Source organism: Passer domesticus, chromosome 22 (assembly GCF_036417665.1).
Source record: "Passer domesticus isolate bPasDom1 chromosome 22, bPasDom1.hap1, whole genome shotgun sequence".
NCBI lineage: Eukaryota > Metazoa > Chordata > Aves > Passeriformes > Passeridae > Passer > Passer domesticus.
The window spans coordinates 5362221-5386054 of NC_087495.1; the positions used below are offsets into that span (position 1 = coordinate 5362221).

Sequence of the window (23834 nt, forward strand, 5' to 3'; positions counted from 1 at the left end):
ATTTCCCATTCACGCTGTGAAGGTGCCGACAAAAGAAGCGTGCCTGGGAGGGTCCCGGGGAGAGCCCAGCCTGCGGCACCATCTGCCCGGCCCTCCGAGGAAGGGATCAGCCTTTAATCACCCGAGCTGCTTTAGCCCTTTGGAAGCCGGGGCATTGTGCTGCCGGCGGCGTGGCATTATTTAAACCCGCTCATTTCATATTTCCAGGGCTGAAAATTGGGTCAGAGCTTCCCTGCGCTCTCCCCGTGGCCGCTGCCAGCATCCTCCTTCCTCCCCGTCCGGGGCTGTCCCTGCATCCCACGCGATCCCGGGGGATCCCGAAAATCCCGTGCTTCACTTCCCTCTGCAGTAACAGCACAAGCACATGCATGCTGGATTTAACTTCTAACTTTTAACTTTTCAATTTAACTTTTTTTTTTTTTTTTTTTTTTTTTTTTTTTTTTTTTAACCTAGAGATGGGGTAACTGAAAGGCATTTTAAAAATTTCTATTCAATTTTGAGTCTTATGAGAAGGGTGAGATACTACAGATGTTATAATTCATGTTATTATATTATAATTTATAAACGTATAATAATATAATTTACAAACTTATGATTTGTTGTTATCATATTAGAAGTTAACTATTTTTAAATTCCAATACACTATAAGTGTTTCTTAGCCTATCAGCTTTAACCACACCATACTATAAATACCTTAAAACAAATCATCTAAAATTACCCCTCAAAAGTCCTACAACAATACATCTTTCATAATTCTATTTCTCTAAAATATGTAATCTTATTTACAAAACCATGCTTTAAAACTTATTTCTAATTCAATTTCTCTCTCAACCATGTCTACCCTATTCTATAATATTTCTAAGTCAATATTTCTTATCTCAAAATTTACATATATATAGACACTATATAAACCTTCTATCAAATTTTAAAATTTTTCTACAAATCCATTTCCCACACATGCAGCCAGGGATAGCCCCAGCTCCAAGGAGTACTGCACGTTACAAGCTCACAAAATAATTCAGCAAATTTTGAATGTGACTCGTGGTGTTCAGTTATAGTTTTTGACAACCATCAAGAATTAAAATCACTGCACCCTAAGTGATCCATCTAAACATAAAGTGTCTTTGGGCTAGGAAGGGAATACACCTGGCTTATGCAAATCCATGAGGATCCAGGCAGTGAAAAAGGCTTGAAAATCTTCAGGTTAATAATGGATTACAGGATCATCTTTAGCAGAATTATAGCTTTTTATTCTCTATGTGATGGGACACTTTGCTCTCCAGGTATCCACAGACACAGGGGAGGGATGCTCATTATTAAATCAGAGGTTTCCTGTCTGATTTTGAAAGGCAGACACAAGAAATAAGCAGGTTTTCCATCAGTGTTGTAGTTGTAAGAAACAGATATTCAAAAACTGCGTGAGGCCTCCCATATCTGACTGGCAGATCCTGAACGTGACTGGGTTTGTACGGGGTTGTGCTGGAAGGGGGCAGCAGATCTGAGCTGGCAGCTTAAAACAGCCTGGAAAAAAAATAAATAAATATTGCTCCAAGGCAGCTCCAGTCCAGGATCCTGCCTGGTCCTTTCTCCTTCATTACAGAGGTGAGAAATCCCAAGACTGAGCAGAGTCACAGGAGGGCCTCACACCTGTGGCACATCCTGAAAATGGCAAAATATAGCAAAATAATAGTCAGGAATTGGCTTTTCACTCCCTCTCAGATGTCTGTAAACGGGAAATATATTTAGGTGGAGACTCAGGAACGGTGAGGCATTTACAAAGTGGCATGAAATTAAACAGGACGTGTTTGGGAAAGACATCACAATCACAACATGCCACGGGCTGCCGTAGGAAAGCCCAGATTACCCAAACAAAAGCAAGGAAGAGCTCTGGGTATAATTTACAGAGGGACTTTAAACAATAGAGAGGAAAATATTTCAAGCTAACTGTTTGAAGAGCTCTTCCCTCGATTTTAATCCCTCGTTGCCTGAAAATTATCTGGTACTGTATTCATCTAAGCACGGTTTAATGTCAATGAAAGGGTTTAGTCCCTCTAATTCTGCATCTTTCCCTTTTCAACCTCTCTTTGGGGCGCAGAGCATTATCTCTTCCTGGGATCAGTCTCCCGTGCTTCATTTCAACCCGGCCTGGGAAAAGGCAGCACGTTGAGATGCTGCGGCTCCCAACATCAGGCAGAAGCCGGGTGATAATGACGGCCAACGCTTTCCCACGTCCCCTGCCCAGCGCCGCGATGCCAAACCCTATTGTGTCCCACACCCCCCGGCCCACCTGCTCCTTTGGGAGCGGGGTATTATCCCCAGGCGATTCACAGTCAATTTGCCATGCTGTAATGGATGCTTTCCCATTGTCCCGGGCACGCATGGATTGGCTGGCGACTGTGGGAAACTCCGGCTCGCTGCGGACCCAGACTTTTGTAATGCGGCTCCTGCGTATAAATAGGGCAGATCCCGGCTGCCTGCCCCACTCGGAGCTGGGAGCAGCCCTTGGGATGACGCTGCTCTCTCCCTGGACATCTGCCCCAAAGCAGGACGGCATCCCACGGGCCGGAGGGAAGCGCAGAGTGAGTACCTGAGAGCCGGGAAGGGCAGCGCCTCTGCGGGCTGAGAGCTGGGGAGGGGGAGCCTCGCTGCCCACCTTGCCTCACCTTCCCTTCTGTGTTACAGCTCGGGAACCCCGGGGGGGATTTACAGCAGCTGGGACTGACTGGAGAAGGGATTTCCGAGGCACCAGCCCAACTCCGAGCTGGGGAAAGGAGAAATCGTGGGGGGATGGCTGTGAGCGAGCCGGGATACGGGCCAGGTGAGTGCTGCCCATTGCATCCCATCCATGCCATGCCATGCCATGCCATGCCATGCCATCCCCAATCCCTTCCCATCCCATCCCCAATCCCTTCCCATCCCATCCCCAATCCCTTCCCATCCCATCCCATCCTATCCTATCCTATCCCATCCCATCCCATCCCATCCCCAATCCCATCCCCAATCCCTTCCCATCCCATCCCATCCCATCCCATCCCATCCCATCCCATCCCATCCCATCCCATCCCATCCCATCCCATCCCATCCCATCTCATCCCATCCCATCCCATCCCATCCCAGCCCTCTCGCTGCCTTTTCCTCTGGGAAAAGCTCCGGCCGTGTGACACTCCCGTGTAACCCATTTCTCCTCTCCTGCCCCGCAGCAGGATGATCCTGACGGGCTCAGTTCCCATCCCCTTCCACGGGCACGCTGAGCTCACGGGTGGCACCTGGGGACTCCTCTTGTCCCTCACCCCCACCTCCAGCCGCCAGCCCCGGGCAGAACCAGTGGCGCCGCAGCGATGCCGAGCCCGGCATGTGAGCATTCCTCGATTTTTGGACGTTTTCCGAGTTCCAGAGGAGGCCGTGGCTTGCTGCAGCAGTCGGCCCCGCTCCTCTCCCCAGCAGGGAAGGATGTTCCCCCTCTGCACGGATGCGAGCTGCCCTTCTCACAGCCATCCATCCCACCGCGTGGGGAGAAAGTTGTTCCGAGGGAATGTGAGCTGTATCCTCCCGTGGGAGGGCTGCAGGGCTCCTTGTAGCTCTGCTGGGAAAGCTGGAACCCCTGGGACGGTCAGAATTCCCAAAAAAAGCCTTTCCCCCTTTCCTTTTCCTCCCAGGGCAAGCTGGGATGTGTCACGCCAGACACATTTGGGAGTCTGGCCTTTCCCGCGGTGCCACGAGGGGTTCTATAATATTTATAATCTAATCTATAATATTTATAGTCTGTACCGAGCACGCTCTGAGAATGGTTAAACCATATCCCAAAGTGTGTAGAGGAAATTCCTCGGGATGTCTTGCTCACTTTTTGTGAGGTTCAGGATGCGTGTGTGCCTTTTGTAAAGGCACGGGGCTCGTTTTGGTGTCCTTATAGGACTGAAAGTTACAGCTGTGCTGCCCATTATAGAAGAAATATTTATCTAAGTCTTTCATGAAAGGCGGGTGTATAAATTATATTTAGTTTCTGGTACCCTTTTGCCAGGGGAAAATGGGAATTTGTTACTGTCCTTGGAGGATGTTTTGATGTGTTCTGTGCAAGCTGCACCAATGTATGACCTGTGCCAGAGTTATCTTGAAAGTCAGAAATTGCAGAAACTTTTAACGGTCAAAAATAAATAAAAATCTGCTTAACCGATCCAAAGTAATTCTTTTTTTTAAGTAGTTTTTACAGCTGGTTTCCCTGTGGTCCACTGACATGAGGCAGATTCCAGTGAAAGCAGGGATATTCAGATTTAACACCAAATTTCCCATCGGGAATATCAAACCCCAGCCCTCTCAATGGGAGACAAAAATAACAGCACGCCCGAACAGCCAATTCTCTGGGAATTCAGAGCCAAGAAAGGTCACTGCAAGGGTGAAAAAAATCATGGAATGGTTTGGTTGGGAAGGACCTTAAATATCACCTAACTCCAACAGGCAGGGACACCAAACACAGAAAGTACTTTTAATTAAGAGATAAAGTTTTCCAAGGCACAAACTCACATTCCTGGGGATGTGTCCGGGTCACAAAACACTCGGACACACACGGGGGGGTTAAAATTCAGGGGTTTGGCTACAGGGGACAAACGTGGGGCTGTCCTGGACCCCCGTGAACTTCTGGGGATCCCCCTGGGGGGCTCTGCCCATTCCCCCCCAGTTCCCCTCGGGGGTCTCTGCCCTTCCTGGGGGTTTCTCTGCCCATTTTCTCTTAATTTTCCCGGGGATTTCTCTGCCTGTTCTCCCCAGTCCTTCCCGGGGGTCTCTCCCCCCTTTTCCCCCAATTTCCTCCCCCAGGGTCCCATCGACCCCACCAGGGCTCTGTCCTTGTCCCCCCCACGCTGCCCCCGGGGGTCTCATCGCTCCCTCCCTGGGGTCCCCCTATAATTTCCCCTGAGGGTCTCTCAGCCCGTTCTCTCCCAGTTTTCCTCGGGGATCTCTCTGCCCTCGCCGGGATTTCTCTCCAACCCCCGGCTCCGGGGTGTCACCGACCCCTCCCCGGGCTGTCCCCTCGTTCTCCCCGGGGTCTCACCGACCCCTCCCCGGGCTGTGCCCCCGTTCTCCCCGGGCTGTGCCCCCGTTCTCTCCCCTGTTTGTTCCCCCTGGGGTCTCACTGTCCCCCCCTCACCGCGGACTCCCTCAGGCTCAGGCCCCGCCCCCGCCGGTGGGCGGGGCCCGCGCGCGCTCCCCGCCCGATTCCCCGCGCCTCCGCTCGTTCGCATGCAGATTTATGCGCATACATTTGCATGCCGATGAGGCCGGGGTGAGGGAGGGAGCGGGTCGCGTTCAAAATGGCGGAGCGGGGCGGGCGCGGCAGCGGTCACGGCAGCCTGGACAAGAGCATCACCCTCCCGCCCGACGAGATCTTCCGCAACCTGGAGAACGCCAAGCGCTTCGCCATAGACATCGGTAACCGGGCGGGGGGGGACTTGCGGGGAGGGGGCGGCGGTGGGGAACGGGCAGCGGCCCGGCCCCGCTGAGGGGGCCCGCGGGGGGCCGGGCAGGGCGGGCGCGCGGCACGCTGGGAAATGTAGTCCCCCGCGACGCACGAGCCAGCGCGGGTGGGCGCGGGCTCACTACAGCTCCCAGCGGGTTGCGCGGTATGGGGGGCGGCGCGGGGCACGCCGGGAGTTGTAGTCCCGCCGCCGGGTGCCGGCGCGGCGCGGGCGAGGAGCGGCACTACATGTCCCGGTGGGCCGCGCGCGGGTAACGGGCCGCGGGGAGCCGGGCGGGGTGGCCCGGTCCGGGCTGCCCTTGGCGGCCAAAGAGGGACGGGGGAGAGCCCGGGAGGCTCGGCCGGTCCGGCCGGGGGGCGGCGGGGCTGGGGAGCATCGGCTGCCCCTCCTCAGAGCGCGCCGGGCCCTGCCCCAGTGCGCCAGCACCGAGTGCGGAGCCCCTCGGCCGCCCCCCGGACCAGGCCGCGGCCCGCGGGATGCTGCGGCCGCTCCTCCGGCTCCCAAAACCGGCCTGGAAGAAGCAAAAAGCGCCGGGGACGGCGGCTGTGGCACTGCCCGCGCAGGGCAGGGCGGCTGCGGGGCTTGGCGTGTGGCGGGGTCTGTCACTGCTGCCTCAGTGACCCCCAAAACCCCCGCTGCCCTGTGCCAGCAGCCGACACTGGCCATTTCCCCGAGGTGACACACGGCAGGGTGACACACAGGGTGACACACAGGGTGACACCTGGGCACCACAGCCGGGAACAGTGTGGGGACAGGCTGAGCCTGTTCCAGTCCCTCCCGTGCAGGTTTCTCAGCAGTCGTTCTGTGGACACCCACTAAGCCACAAGTGCCATTTCACGCATTTTCCTTCCCTTTTACCGTCTCGAAATCGGCGGAACTTTTTAGGAGAAGAGCCAGGGAAAAGAAAAGCAAGCTGTTACTGCTCAGGTGAACACTGCTATGTTGGAGACTCAGGGACAGCAGGGAGAAAACCTGCAGCGTAACAGAAAATGTTGTCGTGTCCCTTCAGCCCCTCAGGAGCTGCTGGTTCCATGCCTGTGAAAATAACAGCTGGAGCTGGCCCTTGGCGCGGGTCAGCTCGGAATTAGAGTCGTGGGATTAGTTATAAAACCTAGTTACACATCTCAGCTGGTGTTCTGAATGGATTTAAGTCTTTAAAAAGTGGGAGAGGAAGGGGATAATGCACAAAGCATGGCTCTGCATCCCGCGGGTCTGGCGGGGAATTCCTGCAGCCCCTGTGACATTGTCGGTGTAAAGAACGTGACATTGCAGCACTGAGCCTCAGTTTGGAGCTGTGGAGGGAAACTTTCCCATAAAAACTGTGCAAACCTTCACCTTTTAGCAGAACAGACCGTGGGTTTTGTTTACCAGAAACTTCAAAGCACTGCCTGGGACACTGACATCAGATCCAAGGTCAGGGAAGCTTTATTGCTTTGTTACTCTAAATGTCTGTCCATGGTCACTCTGTGTTGACCTCACTTAGATTTTCCTGGAGTAAACTGCCTGTTTTTCTCCTACAGGTTGCAAATATTTTCCTAACAAAAATGTCTGAGCACTGTGGAAGAGCTGACAGTATCTTTCACCTCTGCTGCTTCATTTCTTGGTGCAGTGCCAGTGACTTTAGCCATTATTTAGGATCTAACCTTGCCAGGTTTTTATTTACTTTCAGGACTTTAATGTTAACCCAGTAGTGGATCACAGTTACCCTCAGACCTGGAGCACTGTGGTGGAAAACATTGAAGTTATTCAGTGTAACCCCAGAAATCCACTTTTGCAGGTCAGATGCAAAGACAGGGCAAGGGGTTGAATTCTTTTTCAAGGGGAGAGTTGAAAGTTTTATTGCCATGAGCAGACTGGAGGCCTGAAGGGGGTGATGAGGTTGCTCTGCTCAGACTTGCACGTTGCTAACATCTCCAACTGCTGTGTGCTTGAGAAACATCACTCTGGGCATTCTTTAGCCCAAAGCCAAGACCTTGCAAAATAATTACTCAGTACAAAGGGTCATTTTCTAACCAGCCGTGAGTTTGCAGATTTGTCCCTAAAAGCAGGATAAGAATATTATTTAGGTGTTGCTGCTGAAACACTCTGTGCACATGGGGGGCATTGCTCAGTGGTGGCAAACCAGCTGAGAAAATCCTGGCACAGATTTGGGGGGTTTCATGAAGTTTTCAAACAAGGTGAATAACAGCAGTACAGGTGCTGGCCTGGCTAATTAAGAATTTCCACTGCTCATCCTCGTCATACATCAGTCAGGCACAAACTGAATTTAGGGAGCTTTTCCCTCCTGTGATGCTCTGGGGGTTAACCAGGCCAAGCAGTTCCTCTACAAAGGTTCTTTCTGTATTCTCATTAATTTTCTCTGGCTTTAACTGAGGAAACTTGGAGAACCAACCTAAACATAAGTTCTGTTGTTTGCTCCAGGGTGAACCATTAATCATAACTTATCATCTCTTCATGAACAGGTGGTTCATTAACCAAGTTGGCTTATTACTCAACTGTACAGCACAAAGTGGCAAGAGTGAGATCCTTTGATCATTCTGGAAAGGTGAGAATTCCATCAGGGATCAGCTGCATGGGATTGACTCACAGGAGTGAGGTTCTGGACTGGGTAGAACAGAAATTGTACCCAAACACATCCAATAACTTGTTCTATATAAAACTTTTTGGGGAGTGTTTGTATTGCCAGGTACTGTTTGAAATGTTTATTTTCCAGACAGTAAGTGTGGTACTTTTGTAAAAATACCCTGCTCCTGTGCAGACATAAGATTCCTCATGCAGAGGGATTTCCTGCACATCAGCTGCATGGGAGAATTGATTATCTCAGCTTAAGGAGAATTAAGGCTGTGAAACTCTATTCTCCTTTGACATAGCTTGAGGTGTTATGTGTAATGGCATTAACACAGTTTCAAGGGCAAGAAAAGCCCAAGTATTGATGTTCAGTAGTTCAGCATTTAACCTTGTTTCTGCAAGAATGTTCTCTAAGAAATCCTTTTCTCTTTTAAAGGACATAGACAATGAACCTTTGTATGAAATATCTGTCCAGGAGGAGATTACAGCTCGACTTCACTTCATTAAATTTGAAAACACTTACATTGAAACCTGCCTAGATTTCATCAAAGACCATCTTGTCAATACAGAGACAAAAGTCATCAAAGCCACAGGTGGTGGTGCCTATAAATTCAAAGACCTTATTGAGAAGAAGCTGGGGTTGAAGTAAGTGGAACTGCTTTTTCTTCTGTCAAGAATTAACTTACACCTACTCCAAAAGCTTTTGTCATTTTCCTGGGCATGCTCAGAGGTAATTCATGTGACAGTCATTTCTTGTACAGCTCCTACCTAAACTTCGTGCAAAGCCTTGCAGGAGAACAAAGGGCAGCCCCATGAATTTACAGCCTCATAAATTTCCTGTTCAAGCACCCTTATCAAACACCAAATACTAAAATGCTTACCCTGAAACCTGCCTAGATGTCATCAAAGGCCATCTTATCAATACAGAGACAAAAGCCATCAAAGCCACAGATGGAGGTGCTATAAATTCACACTTTCTATGCTGTTAAGTGTAGAAAAACATTCATTTACCCCAATATTAAACATCACTGGGGAGAGCTTCAAGGCACCTCTCCTGTGTGATCTGTGGGGTAGATTCCTCAACCCCTGAGGCCCTGTGCTCATCTTTTACACCCTCTTTGCAAATTACTTATTTCTGCTGATAAGCTGGGCTCTGTTATCTGTTTATTTCACACCAGCCCTCTTTAGTACCTTATTGGCTGTTACTAAAGATCAATTAATCAAGATAAGAAGGCACTTTCCCCTCTTATCTCATGTGGTGCACCTGGTTTAGGTTTTTATTTGGTTCTGACATGCTCAGTTTTTCTCCAGCTCCAAACCCAGAGCAGCTTCTCCACCGTGGAACACACAAATCATTCTGTAGTGGCTGAGATGAGTTTGTGCCTGGTTTATGTTTTCCCAACAAACCTCAGGATATTTCCTGTAAGAATTTCCTTAAATCAGTAACACTACAGAGGCACAGAAGTTCACAGAAGTGTTAGCTGACTTATCAATCATCTTTCCTAAGTTTTGTATCCCATTCCAGACTCCACACTGGGGATATCCTGTTGTGAATCCTGCTACTCTTATGGAAGTCTTTTTTTCTGTGTTTGCTAATCCCACTTGTAGGCTCCTCCCAGCCCCTTGAATCTGTCATAAACAAGTGCTGAAATGTTGAGGGGCTCTTTTGTGCTTTATTAGGAGGCAGGGGAAGAGCAACAGACAATTATTCCATGTTGGGAAATTGTTTTCTGAGGTTAATTTCCAGCTAAGCCTCCTGACCTACTTTGTGGCAGGAGTGCACAGACCATGAAAGGAGCAGGACAGGAAAAGAGCAATGTAAACAAGCAAACAGGATTATTTTTAATGACAACATGATTAAAGTTACTGTGTAACAGAACTCCAGCCTGGACTTCTGGCATGGGAGGGGAGCCCATGTGCAGATGGAGGTTTCATGTTTCCACCAGAGCTGGGCTTGTGCCATGTTGTGTGAAAATTCCCCTCTGCAAAGTCTGTGCAAACTCCTGCTCCAAAAGCAAACTGGCTTATCAGCATGGCTGGGACATTTATTTAAGGCTTTTTCCTCTCCTTCAGAGTTGATAAGGAAGATGTAATGACCTGTTTAATTAAGGGATGCAACTTTGTGCTGAGGAACATCCCCCACGAGGTGTTTGCTTACCAGAAGGATTCAGACACAGAATTCAGGTTCCAGACAAACCACCCCAACATTTTCCCTTATTTGCTGGTGAACATTGGCTCAGGGGTCTCCATAGTGAAGGTGAGTGGTGGCCAAAATGCTTTGCTGGAGATTTGATAAAGGTGATCTGAAATCTCTTACTGGTTCAGATTTGTACTTGTTTCTTTTTGGGTAATGTGAGGTTTAAAAATTAAACTGGGCCTTTTAAAAAGTTTATTAATTGCAGAGTTATGAATGCTTTTCAATTCACTACATTTTTAAAAATTACATTTAATTTGATGTTTAGAGAAGTGATTACCCAATGAGAGCAAAGGTTGTCAGATCAAAGTGATTTTTGTTTGGTTTATCACACTGTTGAAGAGACCAAGTTTAATGTCTATATTTAGCATTATTTGTCAAGAATTAAATACAAAGATTTCCAAAATTGCTTGTGGTGTATTTGCATTGTGCCCTTCTCACCTGCCACTTCCACAGTGGAAAGATTCCATCTCCACTGATTCCACTTTTCCAAAACCCTGCACACTCTGACATTTAAGTCTGTGTTCAACATTATAAAAGGACTTTCTAAATAAATCTGCCTTGTTTGACTCACAGGTAGAAACAGAAGACAAATTTGAGTGGATTGGGGGCAGCTCAATTGGAGGTGGAACCTTCTGGGGTCTTGGAGCTCTGCTCACCAAAACAAAGGTACCCAAGTGTCCCTTTTAAGGGTGTGGGATTAAATTAAATGCTGTGAGGAAGCCTGAAATGTTGGAGTGTTAGGTAAGAAGGCTGAGTCCTGCACTTGTGTTCATATTTTTGACACTTCTGATGCATAAAAGGAAGGTTTACATGGAAAAAGATACTGGTGGAATACAGGGACAAGAATTAGAAGATGCTCATTGTGACCAGTAGCAATCCTTTAGGGGCTCAAGGGCAAGTGATGGACAAGAGCCTCCTCAAAGTGGCCTGGTAATTTTTTATTCTCTTTACAACTTCAAATGCCAGCCCAGTTCCTGCAGTACTGTCTGCAGAAGAAAGCAGGGAGCACACAATTGCTGCAGAATGTCTGGGAACTGAGAGGAGAAATTTTGCCTCGTGGTTGGTTCCTTGGTTGCCAATGCAAGTTTAAATCTTGGGCTGATGAGCAAGGCCTGACTTAGTCCTGCTCTGACATCATGCTGGGCTTCCCAAAGAACCACCTGGCTCAAATGAGTGTCCTAAATGTCAGCAGTGTAGGAAAAGCTAGAGTTACAAATGCACCAGATAAGAAAATGTCAAAGGGAGGGCACAGCCTGGGCTGTGCTTTTGGTTTGATGCTCCTAAAGGAGAAATCTTAGAACATGACAGTGCCTGCTCTTAATTCTCTCTTGGTTTTGTAGAAGAAATTCAAGTTAACAGGGTTATAAATTAAGTATTGGGAGCTTGCCTGCAAGTTTAATTTTAGGGACAGTAAAGGCACACAGACTTTTTTCTCAAACATCTCTTTTATTGAGCTTCAGGAAGACAAAATTGTTTCCTCTTAGTTCCTGTGTTTCTGACTTCCAAGATAAGAGATGCCATGAGGCCTCTGAATGTTTTATATGTGCTGTCCCACCCTAGTTTTCAGGGGAAATTCAACAAAATATCTGCAGATAAGAAAGAGATTGACTGTGGTGTTCATCTTTAAAGGAGCTCCACTTGAGATCTGTTTAATCACTCTGGATGCATCCTTGTAATTAGAAATAGCCTGTCTTTGGCTGGCAGGGTTAATTCTAAGGCTGGTTTTGGTCAGTAAAGATGCTGCAGAACTCTGGCTCAGGTCAGCTGTGCTAACTGTGCTTCTCACCCTCAGAAATTTGATGAATTGCTGCAGCTGGCCTCCAAGGGCCAGCACACCAACGTGGACATGCTGGTCAAGGACGTGTATGGAGGTGCCTACCAGACCCTGGGGCTCAGTGGCAATCTCATTGCCAGCAGCTTTGGGAAGTCCACCACAGCAGACAAAGGTACTGGGATAAAAAACATCTACCCAAACATCTCTGGCTCTTGGGAATAACTTTATACTTTTTACAAGTAGAGCTGAAAATAATCACCAGCTTCTTTCATGATCTTGTATTTTGCCTGCAAAATATTGATTAAAAATATTATGCAGTACTGCTTTATAAACAGACATTTAAATTTTCAGTTTGGGATTGCCTAAGCCAAGGGAAAATTAAAAAACAGTTGTGTGGGGTTAATTCATTCCTGTGGGAAATAGATGTGGCTTTCTGGGCTCTAGAAAGGCCCTTTGGCAGTGATTTGTTGCAATTTGCAGTGTCTTAATGAAATACTTGCAGTGCATCTCAGGCCAGGAGGGGTGGATGAAACCTCACCCGTGGTTCCTAGAGAGAAGAAATGGATTCCTGCCATCCAGGAAGTGTTTTTGCAAGAAATCTTTCACATAGGCTTAGTGAGGGTTTTTTTTCCCTGATATCTTTAATCAAATCACACTCCTCCTTGTTAGAAGTGCATTATATATGTGAGGTTTTTTTTAATTCTCCACATGTCAGGAAAACTGCTCCAAGCCTGGATTTTTCTTTCCCCAGCTGCAGGTTCAGTTAGAAAAGCACAGTCCACTGAAGCTCCCTCAATCTGTGTGTCATTTGCTTTACTCTTCCTTCCCTTCCAGAGTTTTCCAAAGAAGATATGGCCAAAAGTTTGCTCCACATGATCAGCAATGACATTGGGCAGCTGGCCTGCCTCTATGCCAAACTGCACAACCTGGATAAAATCTATTTTGGAGGGTTTTTTATCCGGGGCCACCCCGTCACCATGCGCACAATCACCTACAGCATCAACTTCTTCTCCAAGGTAAGCAAAACACAGGCTTCCCTGCAGCAAAGCCACATTTTAGGTATTTTTCTAGGCTGTTGGGGTACATTAATAAATTAATTTGCACATGAAGTAAAGCTTAGAATGCTGCTCCTTAGGTAGGTAAGGCAGGGATGTGTTGGGAGGGGTGAAATCAATGTGAAATGTCTGGGAGTTGTGTCTGGCCTTTCTTCTCTCTCCCTACCTCCCTCTCTCTCTTTCTATTATTACTTTTTGATTGACAGTCTGTCTTGTAGCTCCAAGTAATGAGTTTCCACTGTATTCTTAGATAGTCACCATCATTATTCAATTCCTCTTGCTGATTTGCATCTTTCCACCCCCAAGCCATGCAGTGTGGGGTTGTTCTGCTGAGACAGTTGGCATCAGTGGGGTTTTGTTACTAAAGAGAAAATCAAACCTCAAATCAACCAAGCTGAAGTTCTTTGCAGGTTTTGAAGCTGTGGAAAATACTGAAGATTTTTGACTAGGAAAAAGGTCCAATCCACAAGCTTGTTAATGGTTGTTCCAGGTAGATTAGTCCTGCACTTTGGGAATTTTATAGAGTAGATGACACTAATTTTTTCTCATCTCAGTGCAAGAGACTCCTGTGTGCTGCCTTTTCCCCTCTTTATTTCGCCATTGTTGTCCCTTTCTGTTCCAAGAAAGCTATTGCAAAACTGCAGCTTTAGGTTGTTGTAAGAGACACTTTGCCAGGGACTCAAATCCAAATCTCCCTGTGAGCTGGAGCTGCCCTCAGGGTGAGCTGTTCCCACAGTCACTGCTGAATTCCTTGGAAAAGGCCATGTCTCACCCAGCCTGGGAAAGCTGAGTGGCCCTGCTGTGAGGATGGAGGCTTCTCCTCCCCAGCATTCCTGAATTTTGCATTAATAATTGAATTATTTGGATGGGGGAATGCTTGCCTGTGGTGATACCCAGTGTCTGTGTGGCGTTGAAGAGCAGTGCAATGAAACAAAGACAAGGAGCAGTGTCCCAAAGGTGTTGCTGCAGTGGCACACACTCACCTTGGCAATCCCATGCCCTTGCATTTCCAGCCTGTTGAAGCAAGAGGAGTTGAATATTCATGGAATGATGCAGTGGTGTTTCCCAGGGTAGGCCATAGAGCACACACCTCTGGTGCATGGGTGTTTTCCAGCTGTGTGAGAACTGGGGAATGATGTGTGTGAGCAGTTCCTCCCTGAGCTGTTCCAGAAGCACCATAAAAGTTGCTGAATGTGTGAGAATGTAGCACAAATGCCTATTACCATCTTCTAGTTGTTTCTATTAAATTAAAGTGTGAAACTAGTGACAAAGTGTTAGCCCTCAGGGACCATCCAATTGCAATGTTTCATATTGTGGCAGGGAGAGGTTCAGGCATTGTTCCTGAGACATGAAGGCTACCTGGGAGCCATTGGGGCATTTTTAAAAGGAGCTGAACAAGACAGTAAGTACAGCACTGCTCTGTTCTGTATATGCTGTGTTCTGAAATGTCAGTGTACTGTCCAAGTTTCTCTTAAGAGGCTGCATGTAAGCTGTTGCCTAAATAAATCCATTTGGCACTAATAAACACAGATGCTGGGCTTTGGTTTTATACATTCTGGCAAGGACATCTTAATTTCTCACTGGATTTCCTGCTCACCTCTGAGAAGGCAGCAGGACTGGGCTCTCCTCTACTCTGCACTTCTACAAAGAGCAGTCACAGCTCTAAATCCAGCTGGAGAAATGTGGGTTTGGAGAACCTCCCCCTCTTTAAGAGGCCACTTCTGAATTCCTTTAATGTACTGAGGAATACCAGCACCTCCAAACTGTGTTGAGAGTGAAAAGCCTCACAGAGGAGACCCTTCTGTCCAGATCCCTTGGATCCAGGGTGCTGTGGTGGAATTCTGCCTATTTAGTTTTCCTTCTCCCCTGTTGGTGTACTGGGAAGCCAGGCAGTGCATTGGTTACAGTGGCACAGCCACAGGCTGCTAATGGTACTCAGCAAGTATCAAATGCACCTCCAAAAAATGGATATGGAATTCTTTTCCTGCCCATTTGATAGAGATGGGCAAGGAACCAGCTACTGAGGAATTAAAGACATTGCTTCTGCAGCATGTGCTGTACATCTGAGCTCATTAAACTTAAAGCAAATCTGGAAATAACTTCAGTGTTTCTCTGAAGCTTACATTGTGCTTTGAGAGTTCTGTAATACTGTTTTGTTAATAATGGATCTAGATTTAGAAATAAATGCTCAGTGATAGTGCTTTGGAGGCATGCTGATTAATGACAAGGAAATGGGGTTAAAAATAATGATTTTAGTGCTTAAATTGTCTCTTGTCTCATTCAGGTTGAAGCTCCTTGGAGCAGGTAATTCATTGAGTGGTTGAAATATCTCTTTTGGGGGTTAGAGGGAAAAATTCTGTTTGCTTTTAAAGACAAGGGGAGCTGGCTTGTGTAGTGCAGCAGCTGCTCAGAGGGATGCTGGCTCTAGACTCACTCACAGGAGTATTCTCAGTTTTATTTTCAGATTATGTGTGTCTGTGTCTTTCTCTTTTCTAGATCCAAACCAGTACAGCTGGGGAGAGAATTATGCTGGGAGTTCTGGGCTGATGAGCACATCCCCTGATGTTTACCCCATGCAGAGAACTCGGAGTGGTACAGTATGTGCTGTCTTTCCTAGCCCTGTGTGTGTTCTCTTAGCAGTGCTGACCTGGACATAGGTGATTATTCTCCAGCTGGTTGCTGCTTGCCCTTGAGGCTCCTGCTTCCCAGAGAAGTGACCAGTTTGGTGTCTGGTGTGGTGTTGTCTCGTGTCCTGTGTGGTGTTGGATGGAAAGTTTCATGAAACAGACTGCCTGCTACTTTGTCTTGCTCTCCTTCACCAGAGTGGGGAGAATGTTTGTCTCTCACCCTTTCTCTGGAGCAGCTGGATTTTGCTGCAGCTGAAATACCTTAGAATCTGGAATTTCATGTTCAAGCATCTTTAAGCAGTGTTAATTTGCTTCCTGTGAGAAGGCAAATACAAGATTGGACAGAAGAGCACAAGCCCAGTCATCTCTTAAAGTCACTGACAGTACAGCAATTCTGATTCCACAGTGGATTGTTTTCACACTGGATAATTTCTGTCTATAGGGTGGGCATGGATAAAATAATCCACAGAGGGAACTGGATTGTTTGTGATGACCTGTAATTGTCTGCAAATCTGTCAGTCTTAACAGTGGCTGGACTTCTGCAGCCCTTGTGCTAATTTAGTTAATTGTGAATTAGTTTCTTAGTTCATTCTAATCCATCTCTTTCATTTCTGCCCTAGTTTGACATGCTGGAAATGGACAGATTGGAGAGACCACTTGTTAACCTGCCACTGCTGAAAGACCCCTCCACCTATATCCCAGACACTGTTGACCTCACAGATGATGCCATGGCCAGAAAATACTGGCTCACCTGCTTTGAGGAGGCACTGGATGGGGTAAGTGTCACAGAACAGTCCTGTGTGAGTGACACAGGTATTTAGGAAACAAATCTGTGGAGCAGCATGTTTGTCCTGTAAGATGTTCCTGCTGTGGCACCTCTGGAAGTGCAGCCCCTCTTTCCCTGTAAAGAGGCACCTGGCATTGTCCCAGTCTCTTAAGGAAGGGTTTGGTCCCTTCAAAGGCAGAAATGTTCTTTTGTGGTGCTTTTTTTAGCACCTGAAAGGGGTTTTCAAAGCATTTCTCTCTTCAATGGCACTTGGACCTCTCTGTACAGAGCTGCAAGCAGGACAGTTACACAACCAAAGGCCAGAGCTCCTTGGGTTGTTCCTCCTCTGGGAGCAGTCCTGCTGCCTCACAGACACTTTTGCATGGGAAGAGCACAATTGAACCAGACACAAATTATTTTTTTCTGCACTGAAGCTGATTCAGGCAGTTCACTGGAATAAACAAAAAGAGAACACAAGGGGTCGATGTGCACCATTCAATGTCTGCTGTTTCTCCTTTAGTGTATGAGCATTGGTTTTTTTTTCCTCTCCTCTAAGCAGTTAGAACTTGTGCTTAATTTCTGACAGTACAGTCTGGAAAACCAACTTTAACTCTTTTGGGATGAAAAGAGCCAGTAAAATTGTTGTATACTGTGTGGAATGAAGGGAGGCTGGGAGGTGCTGTGTGGGAGGGAGCAGCCAGGCTGCAGGCACAGAACAGGGAGGCAGATGGAGGGGTTATTGCTCAGACTGAACCTCACATCCATTACAAGGAGGAAGAGTTAATTTGGTAACTCCAGTGTTGTTTCTTTCCTCTGCCAGGTGGCAAAGCGAGCTGCAGCCAGTCAGCCAGACTCTGTGGATGCACAGGAGAGAGCTGAGAAATTCCGCCAGAAATACTGGAATAAGCTCCAGACACTCAGGCAGCAGCCCTTGTAAGTGGTTTTATTTTCCCTTTTGCAACACTTGCTGCTTCTGTTGAGCAGTGGAAGCCCATCAAAAGCTAACCAGGTTGTGAAGCAGAGCAGACAAAGCCAAGTGGGCTGAAGGCTCAGGCAAGTTTCTGTGCCAAACATCAGATCCTCTGCACGGAGATTTTGGATTTCATGTCTCGGAGTTGAGCAGTGAAATTCTATCTTGGCAGAAAAATTGTTATTAAAAATTTGGATGGTGTTATTAAAAATAGCAGCAAGTTAATTCTGAATTAATAATTCCCTCCCTGTATTTAAATAATCTTATTGTAGATTTAAGATTATTGAATCTACAATAAATAACCTTAATTGTAGATTCAATATTCTTATTGTAAAGCCAGGGTTCAGCACTTGTGTCTTGCAACTTCAGTGCTTATGTGAAGGACTGACTTACAGTGGAAACAGAGAGAAAAACAACTTTTTCTGTTTGAAGTAATTGATTTGTTTTTTCCCCCTTCTCCCTTTCTAAAGTGCATATGGTACCTTAACAGTCAGAAGTCTCTTGGATACAAGGGAACACTGTTTGAACGAGTTCAGTTTTCCAGATCCCTATTCCAAGGTGAGTTCAAGACACTTTTCCAACACTCTGAAACTGTTCAAGTGATGCATGACTCAGAGGGGAGAGATTAGGAACCAGTTCCTGCACTGGTTGGGAGGAGAAACAGCCCTGGGGAATGGGACATAAACCCCTTCACCTCAACAGGCTCCTGGTGAGGATAACGATAACCAAAAAGATCACCAGCTTCAGTTTTCTGACAGCCCTGAGAAGCCAGTCTTGGTGCCAGCCCTGCTCCTGAGCAGTGGCTGGCACCAGACACTGTCACCAGGCTGTCACTGCTCTAATTCACTCCTCTGTAGCTGCTTTTGTCACTTGTGAGATTTGGAGAGGGCACAATGCACAACCTCCTGCTCTTAAAAACATTCATTGCCACTGTGCAGCTGTTTCCTCTCTGTGTTTTGTTCTGTGACATGAAATGTTTGGGGAGAGGAGATTTGAGTCATTATTTCTCAAAAAACAGCTTTCTGTATGTCCCTTCCTCACCACTTGTTTGTGTGACATATAAATAACAACAGTGCTAGTGCTGATCCAAGACTCTTTTCCTGACTGTTGACATATTTCTGCAAAATACAGAGAAAATTCTCCCTGGCTTCACTGTCATGTGGTACCTTCACTCTGAGAAAGGACTAAAACATCTGCTAAGAAAAGTAATTCTTGGGCTATAGATCATCTCCTGGCACTCATTACACTTTTTGTGAGAACCCAGGAAAGTTTTTCCTTGGTCCTAAGCACGTTGAATAATTGATTGGTCCATGAGAGGCCATAAACACAGAGGAGATGCTTAAAAGTGGCATTGGGACAGAGACAGCCAGGGCTGGGTAAGAAATGTTGGTCTGTAAATCCAATGTTTCCTGTTTGTCTTACAGGTAAAGCAGAAAGAAAATGGAATAGCCTTAAAGTGTTTCCAGAGTGTGATCGAGTCCCTGGATTCCCTGGGCTGGGAGGAGAGGCAGTTTGCACTGGTGAAAGGACTTCTGGCAGGGAATGTCTTTGACTGGGGAGCAAAGGCAGTCTCAGAGTAGGTGTTACATCCTTAAACAGCACCCTTTAAGCTACAGAATGTCCAGTTGTAGGTTTTTCTAAAAAATAAAATTCCTTAATCTCCCCATCACCACTGGCACAGCCTGCAGCTGGTTTAAGTAATTACATTCCGTGGTGGTTTGCAGACCCAAAAATGTCTTTTTTGCCTGTACCCTACTGCTTCCAAACATCTCTACATTGCTGAGGCTGTTTTCTTTTAGCATCAGAACTCTGATTTAATGTCCTGATGAGCCTTTTGTTTTTAACATGATCACAAAATATATCTCTGGGACCCAGAGACACCCCCAGTATAAGCAGGGCAGTAAAATTGCTGGGCCCCAGCTAAAGAAATGTTTGAATTCCACTGATGTGAGATGGAGGTGTTGAACTGTGCCCTTTGTCTCTCTCCTGTCCCAGTGTTCTGGAGTCTGAGCCACAGTTTGGGTTTGAAGAAGCCAAGTCAAAGCTCCAAGGTAAGGGGAGATCCCTGCTGGTGGTTGGATGTTAATGAGGGAATGGAGTGGGAATGTTTGTGGGGTTCTGGTACCCAGATGACAGAGAATCATTTAGGGTTGTTAGGGTTATCTGAATGCAGACCCAGAGTTTGGGTAATGCTCCAAAGGAGTTAAACCTGCAGACTCTCTCCTTAAACACAGAGATGGTCACTCACTGTTGTGTCCCTGCCAGGGATCAGTGTCCTGGGGGGTCCACACCCAGCCCACACCACTCCAGAGATTTAGGGTGACAATTCCACTTCAGGCCTCCTGTCATGGAGCCATTCCCATAACAGAGAGCTGGGGAACTCTGTCAGCCTACACATTTAACACTGGAAACCTGAGCTCAAATGTTTCAGTGCTTCAGTGAGTGCAGCATGAGCCTCCTGCTTGTAGCATGTGCAGAATGACTGCTGATAAGAGGTAGTGGCTGCTGATAAGAAATGCTGACACTGCTCTGTCTGTGCCACAGAACGTCCCTGGTTGGAAGATTCCTACAGCCAGTGGCTGGAGCGACTGAAGGTATGACCCTGGGTGGCCCTAGACCCACTAATTAACCACCTTAATCATCAAACCACCTTGGTAATTGCGGGGTTTGAACAGAACTCTGTTCAAACAGCCCAAAACAAATCCTAGTAATTCACCATAAAGAAAGGAGTAAAGGAATTAGTCTAAAACGTGGTTACTTCCCAAGCTGCTTCCCTGAATTCCCACTGGAGCCCAGCTGCTCCCAGAGCCTCCTCTCCTTATCAGGGCTCTTATTTCCATACACTCAGAGCCCTGAATTTAAAAACCTGGGGCCAAATGTAGTGTTTGAGTTGTTCCTCCCCCTGAGTAGCCAAGCTAAAACTGGCATTAATGTAGGAGCTTGCTGGAAGTAATGAACTTATCAATTAGCAAAGCTTTTTTTCCCCATGTGATCTCTTTTACCATTTAATTAAGATTAATTAAAAAGCTTTTGTGTCTTTGTGTAAATCTCTCTGTTGAAAATGGCAGTGTAAAGGTTGGGGATGAGCAGACTATGGCAAATCATTACATGCTCCATCCTAAAACAAAGCACCAGCTAATCTTGTGTAACAGGGATAATTAGGGAACTACAGGCACTGTCCTGTCAGTTTTTATTAGGAATTAAGCATTTTTCAGTTCTTTAGCTGGTATGAACTGGAATGAACTAAGTTTCATAACACCAGGTTGAGAACAAATGAAGAGGTTAATGGAGAATAGGCACTATCTTTTCATTTTAGGATGTCACTGCCCCCACAGTCCATGCTGCCCTTTCCTGGCAGAAGGGAATGCTGTTCAGCCAGCACCAGGCTGGCTTAAAACGCCCTCCAAGGTAGGTCCAGCCGGCACCCAGCGCGTTCAGGATCAAAGCCTGACTCTGGAGTTAGGCCTGGCTTGAGTTGGCAGGTGGAGGTTTTATTGCTGGAGTTTGAGAGCCCTGTCTCAAACACAGCACAGGAACATGAGGGGTGTTTTAAAATAATAACTGTTTTAAACCCCTGTGCAAAGACACCATCAGGGAGCCCCATTCCTCCTGTTTGTCACTGGTGTGTGCTGGGAGTTTGCTGCAATCCAGACCCCAAAGCTCAGGTGTTTGAGGGTATAAAATGTGGGGCTTTGGAGGAGTAGCTGTGAATAACAAACTTCCCTGAGGTGAGTGATGCTCCATCCTGAATGCATTGGTTTTCTCTTGCAGGAGGGTCCCCCTCATAAATGTGCCTTAATTTTCGCAGATAACAGTGGGATAGACATAATTTTAGGAGTCTTTCCTTTTGTCCGAGAGCTCCTTTCTAGAGGGACAGAGGTGAGTGCTTTTCCTTGCCAATTCCTGTGGAGTTTTGCTAACTGCAGGAAGGTGTCACTGCCCACCAGCAGGACACTCCTCTGCCAAACTGGGAATAATCCAAGCGCCTGGAATGCCAGAGCCTGACTGTGTGACCTCTCCTGGCACCTTCCCCCCAGGTGATTTTGGCCTGTAACTCTGGCCCTGCCCTCAACGACGTCACCTACAGCGAGTCCCTGATTGTCACCGAGCGCATCGCGGCCATGGACCCCGTGATCCAGTAAGCACCTCCTCTGTCACAGCTCCCTGGGGACAGCAGATCCTGCCTGTGCATTTCACTGTTCATCTCTCAGCCCAAGGCAGAGCATTTGCTCTCGTTAAAGTGAAAAGTTTAGAAATTGGGTCTTTCTGGTACACCCATAGTTATATTTCTTGTATCTTCCCTGACAAGCACTCCAGCTGCTCTGCCAGGAATTCTCTGTGTTAATAGAGGCAAACCCATGTATGTCACACACAGAGTGTCCCCAGGAGAGGATGCTCAAGGAAACATTGTGTTTCCTGGTGAAGCCCCTGCAGCAAAGGAAGCCTTTGTAGAAGAGGCTTCAATATTCCTGCTTCTCTGCCTTATTCCCAGATGTGCAAGGCCCTGCTGAAGCAGCTGTTTAATATTTTTGTCTTTTTAAACAGCTCTGCACTGAGGGATGAGAAGCTGCTGTTGGTTCAGACGGGCTCCAGTTCTCCGTGCCTGGATCTGAGGTATGTGGGCAAAGTGCCAGTGTGTGGTTTGTGTCCCTCAGCTGCAGGATGGTCAGAGGTGTGGCTGTGGAGCATCCCAGGCACCCTTCCCACTGGGAATCACTTCTGCACACCCATCAGGACGTGGTTAGTGTGGATTTACAGAGCTGTGACACTGCTCAGGCCTTACAGCTGTTGGCCCTTGGTGAGGGGTCTGTGTTCAGGACACAGCTGGGTGAGGAGCTGTGGTTATGGCTGATGTCAGATACTGCAGGTGGCCAAAACCCTCTGGGATAGAAGCATCATTTCACCTTCTTTAACCTATTCTGATCATTTCCTCTATTGGACACAGAACTTACCTGTGTCAAAATCCCAACTTGGGTCCATTTAAACACCATTTCAATCCATCCCCTTGGCTTTCATGTGCTGCTGTTTGTGGGCACATGTAACTCCATGCAGAATCCCAGCAGGCAGCTTGGGGCAGCTCTGGGGTGCAGCTGCAGGTGTGGCTGTGGTGTGGCTGCAGGCGGAGCTGAGGGGTGGCTGCAGGTTGGGTTGAAGTATGGCCAAGGGGAGGCCAAGGTGTGGCTGCAGGTGTGGCCGAAGTGAGGCTGCAGGTTGGGCTAAGGTGTGACCGTGGTGTGGCTGCAGTGGGGCTGAAGATGGAGCTAAGGTGTGGCTGCAGGTGGAGCTGAGGTGTGGCCAAGGGGTGGCCATAGTGTGGCTGCAGGTGGAGTTGAGGTGTGGCTGCAGTGGGGCTGAAGATGGAGCTAAGGTGTGGCCGTGACGTGGCCGCAGATGTGGCTGTGGTGTGGCTGAGTTGTGGCTGCAGGTGTGGCTGTGGTGTGGCTGCAGATATGGCTGTGGTGTGGCCGTGATGTGGCCGTGGTGTGGCTGAGTTGTGGCTGCAGGTGGAGCTGAGGTGTGGCTGCAGATGTGGCCGAGGTGTGGCTGTGGTGTGGCTGTGGTGTGGCCATGATGCGGCTGCGGATGTGGCTGAGGTGTGGCCGTGGTGTGGCTGCAGATGTGGCCATGGTGTGGCTGCAGGTGGAGCTGAGGTGTGGCTGCAGATATGGCCGTGGTGTGGCCGTGATGTGGCTGCAGTATGGTTGCAGGTGGAGCTGAGTTGTGGCTGCAGATATGGCTGAGGTGTGGCTGTGGTGTGGCCATGGTGCGGCTGCGGATGTGGCTGAGGTGTGGCCGTGGTGTGGCTGCAGGTGGAGCTGAGGTGTGGCTGCAGATGTGGCCGTGGTGTGGCTGCAGGTGGAACTAAGGTGTGGCTGCAGGTGGAGCTGAGGTGTGGCTGCAGATGTGGCCGCGGTGTGGCCGCAGTGCAGCGCCCTGACCGCGCTGTGTTGCAGCCGCCTGGACCAGGGCCTGGCCGTGCTGGTGCGGGAGCGGCAGACGGACCTGGTGGTCATCGAGGGCATGGGCAGGGCCATCCACACCAACTACTACGCCGTGCTCAGGTGTGAGAGCCTCAAGCTGGCCGTCATCAAGAACTCGTGGCTCGCCGACCGCCTCGGGGGCAAAATCTTCAGCGTCATCTTCAAGTACGAAGTGCCCTGTAAATGATGGAGCTGGCACAGCTGATGGACTTGCACTAGTTTTACTTTAACTGTAAAGAATGTATTTTTATTACAACAGGGACAAGAGTTCACAGGAAATTCCGTATTTATATTGTGCTTTTGTGACTTTAAAAGCGACAATATGATTCACTCTATAGTCTACACACTCAAATATATATATGTATATCACTCATTGTTTATTTTGGTAAGTGTTTATTTTAATGCTGCAGTATTTGTGATGAAAAGAC

The 23834-nt window shown here is 47.8% G+C and overlaps 1 protein-coding gene and 2 long non-coding RNA genes across 3 annotated transcripts; 2 read left to right on the top strand and 1 right to left on the bottom strand.

Moving 5' to 3' along the window:
• Positions 1 to 1228: 1228 nt before the first annotated feature.
• LOC135285197 (uncharacterized) lies at positions 1229 to 5417 on the bottom strand. The gene is made up of 3 exons (XR_010350175.1): positions 5253 to 5417; positions 2288 to 2761; positions 1229 to 1521 (listed from the first exon to the last, which is right to left on the bottom strand). It is a non-coding gene; the product is annotated as an uncharacterized LOC135285197 (long non-coding RNA).
• On the top strand, positions 2461 to 4171 carry LOC135285191 (uncharacterized). Its single transcript, XR_010350165.1, has 3 exons — positions 2461 to 2579; positions 2683 to 2818; positions 3201 to 4171. It is a non-coding gene; the product is annotated as an uncharacterized LOC135285191 (long non-coding RNA).
• PANK4 (pantothenate kinase 4 (inactive)) lies at positions 5209 to 23775 on the top strand. Its single transcript, XM_064397176.1, has 19 exons — positions 5209 to 5421; positions 7931 to 8013; positions 8473 to 8681; positions 10110 to 10293; positions 10807 to 10899; positions 12026 to 12179; positions 12842 to 13023; positions 14383 to 14464; positions 15559 to 15659; positions 16310 to 16465; positions 17276 to 17388; positions 17896 to 17983; positions 18850 to 19001; positions 19421 to 19476; positions 19970 to 20019; positions 21197 to 21304; positions 21463 to 21563; positions 21971 to 22039; positions 23380 to 23775. Exons 1-19 carry the CDS (start codon positions 5304 to 5306, stop codon positions 23591 to 23593), a joined length of 2313 nt encoding a protein of 770 aa, XP_064253246.1. The 5' UTR covers positions 5209 to 5303; the 3' UTR covers positions 23594 to 23775.
• Positions 23776 to 23834: the final 59 nt, after the last annotated feature.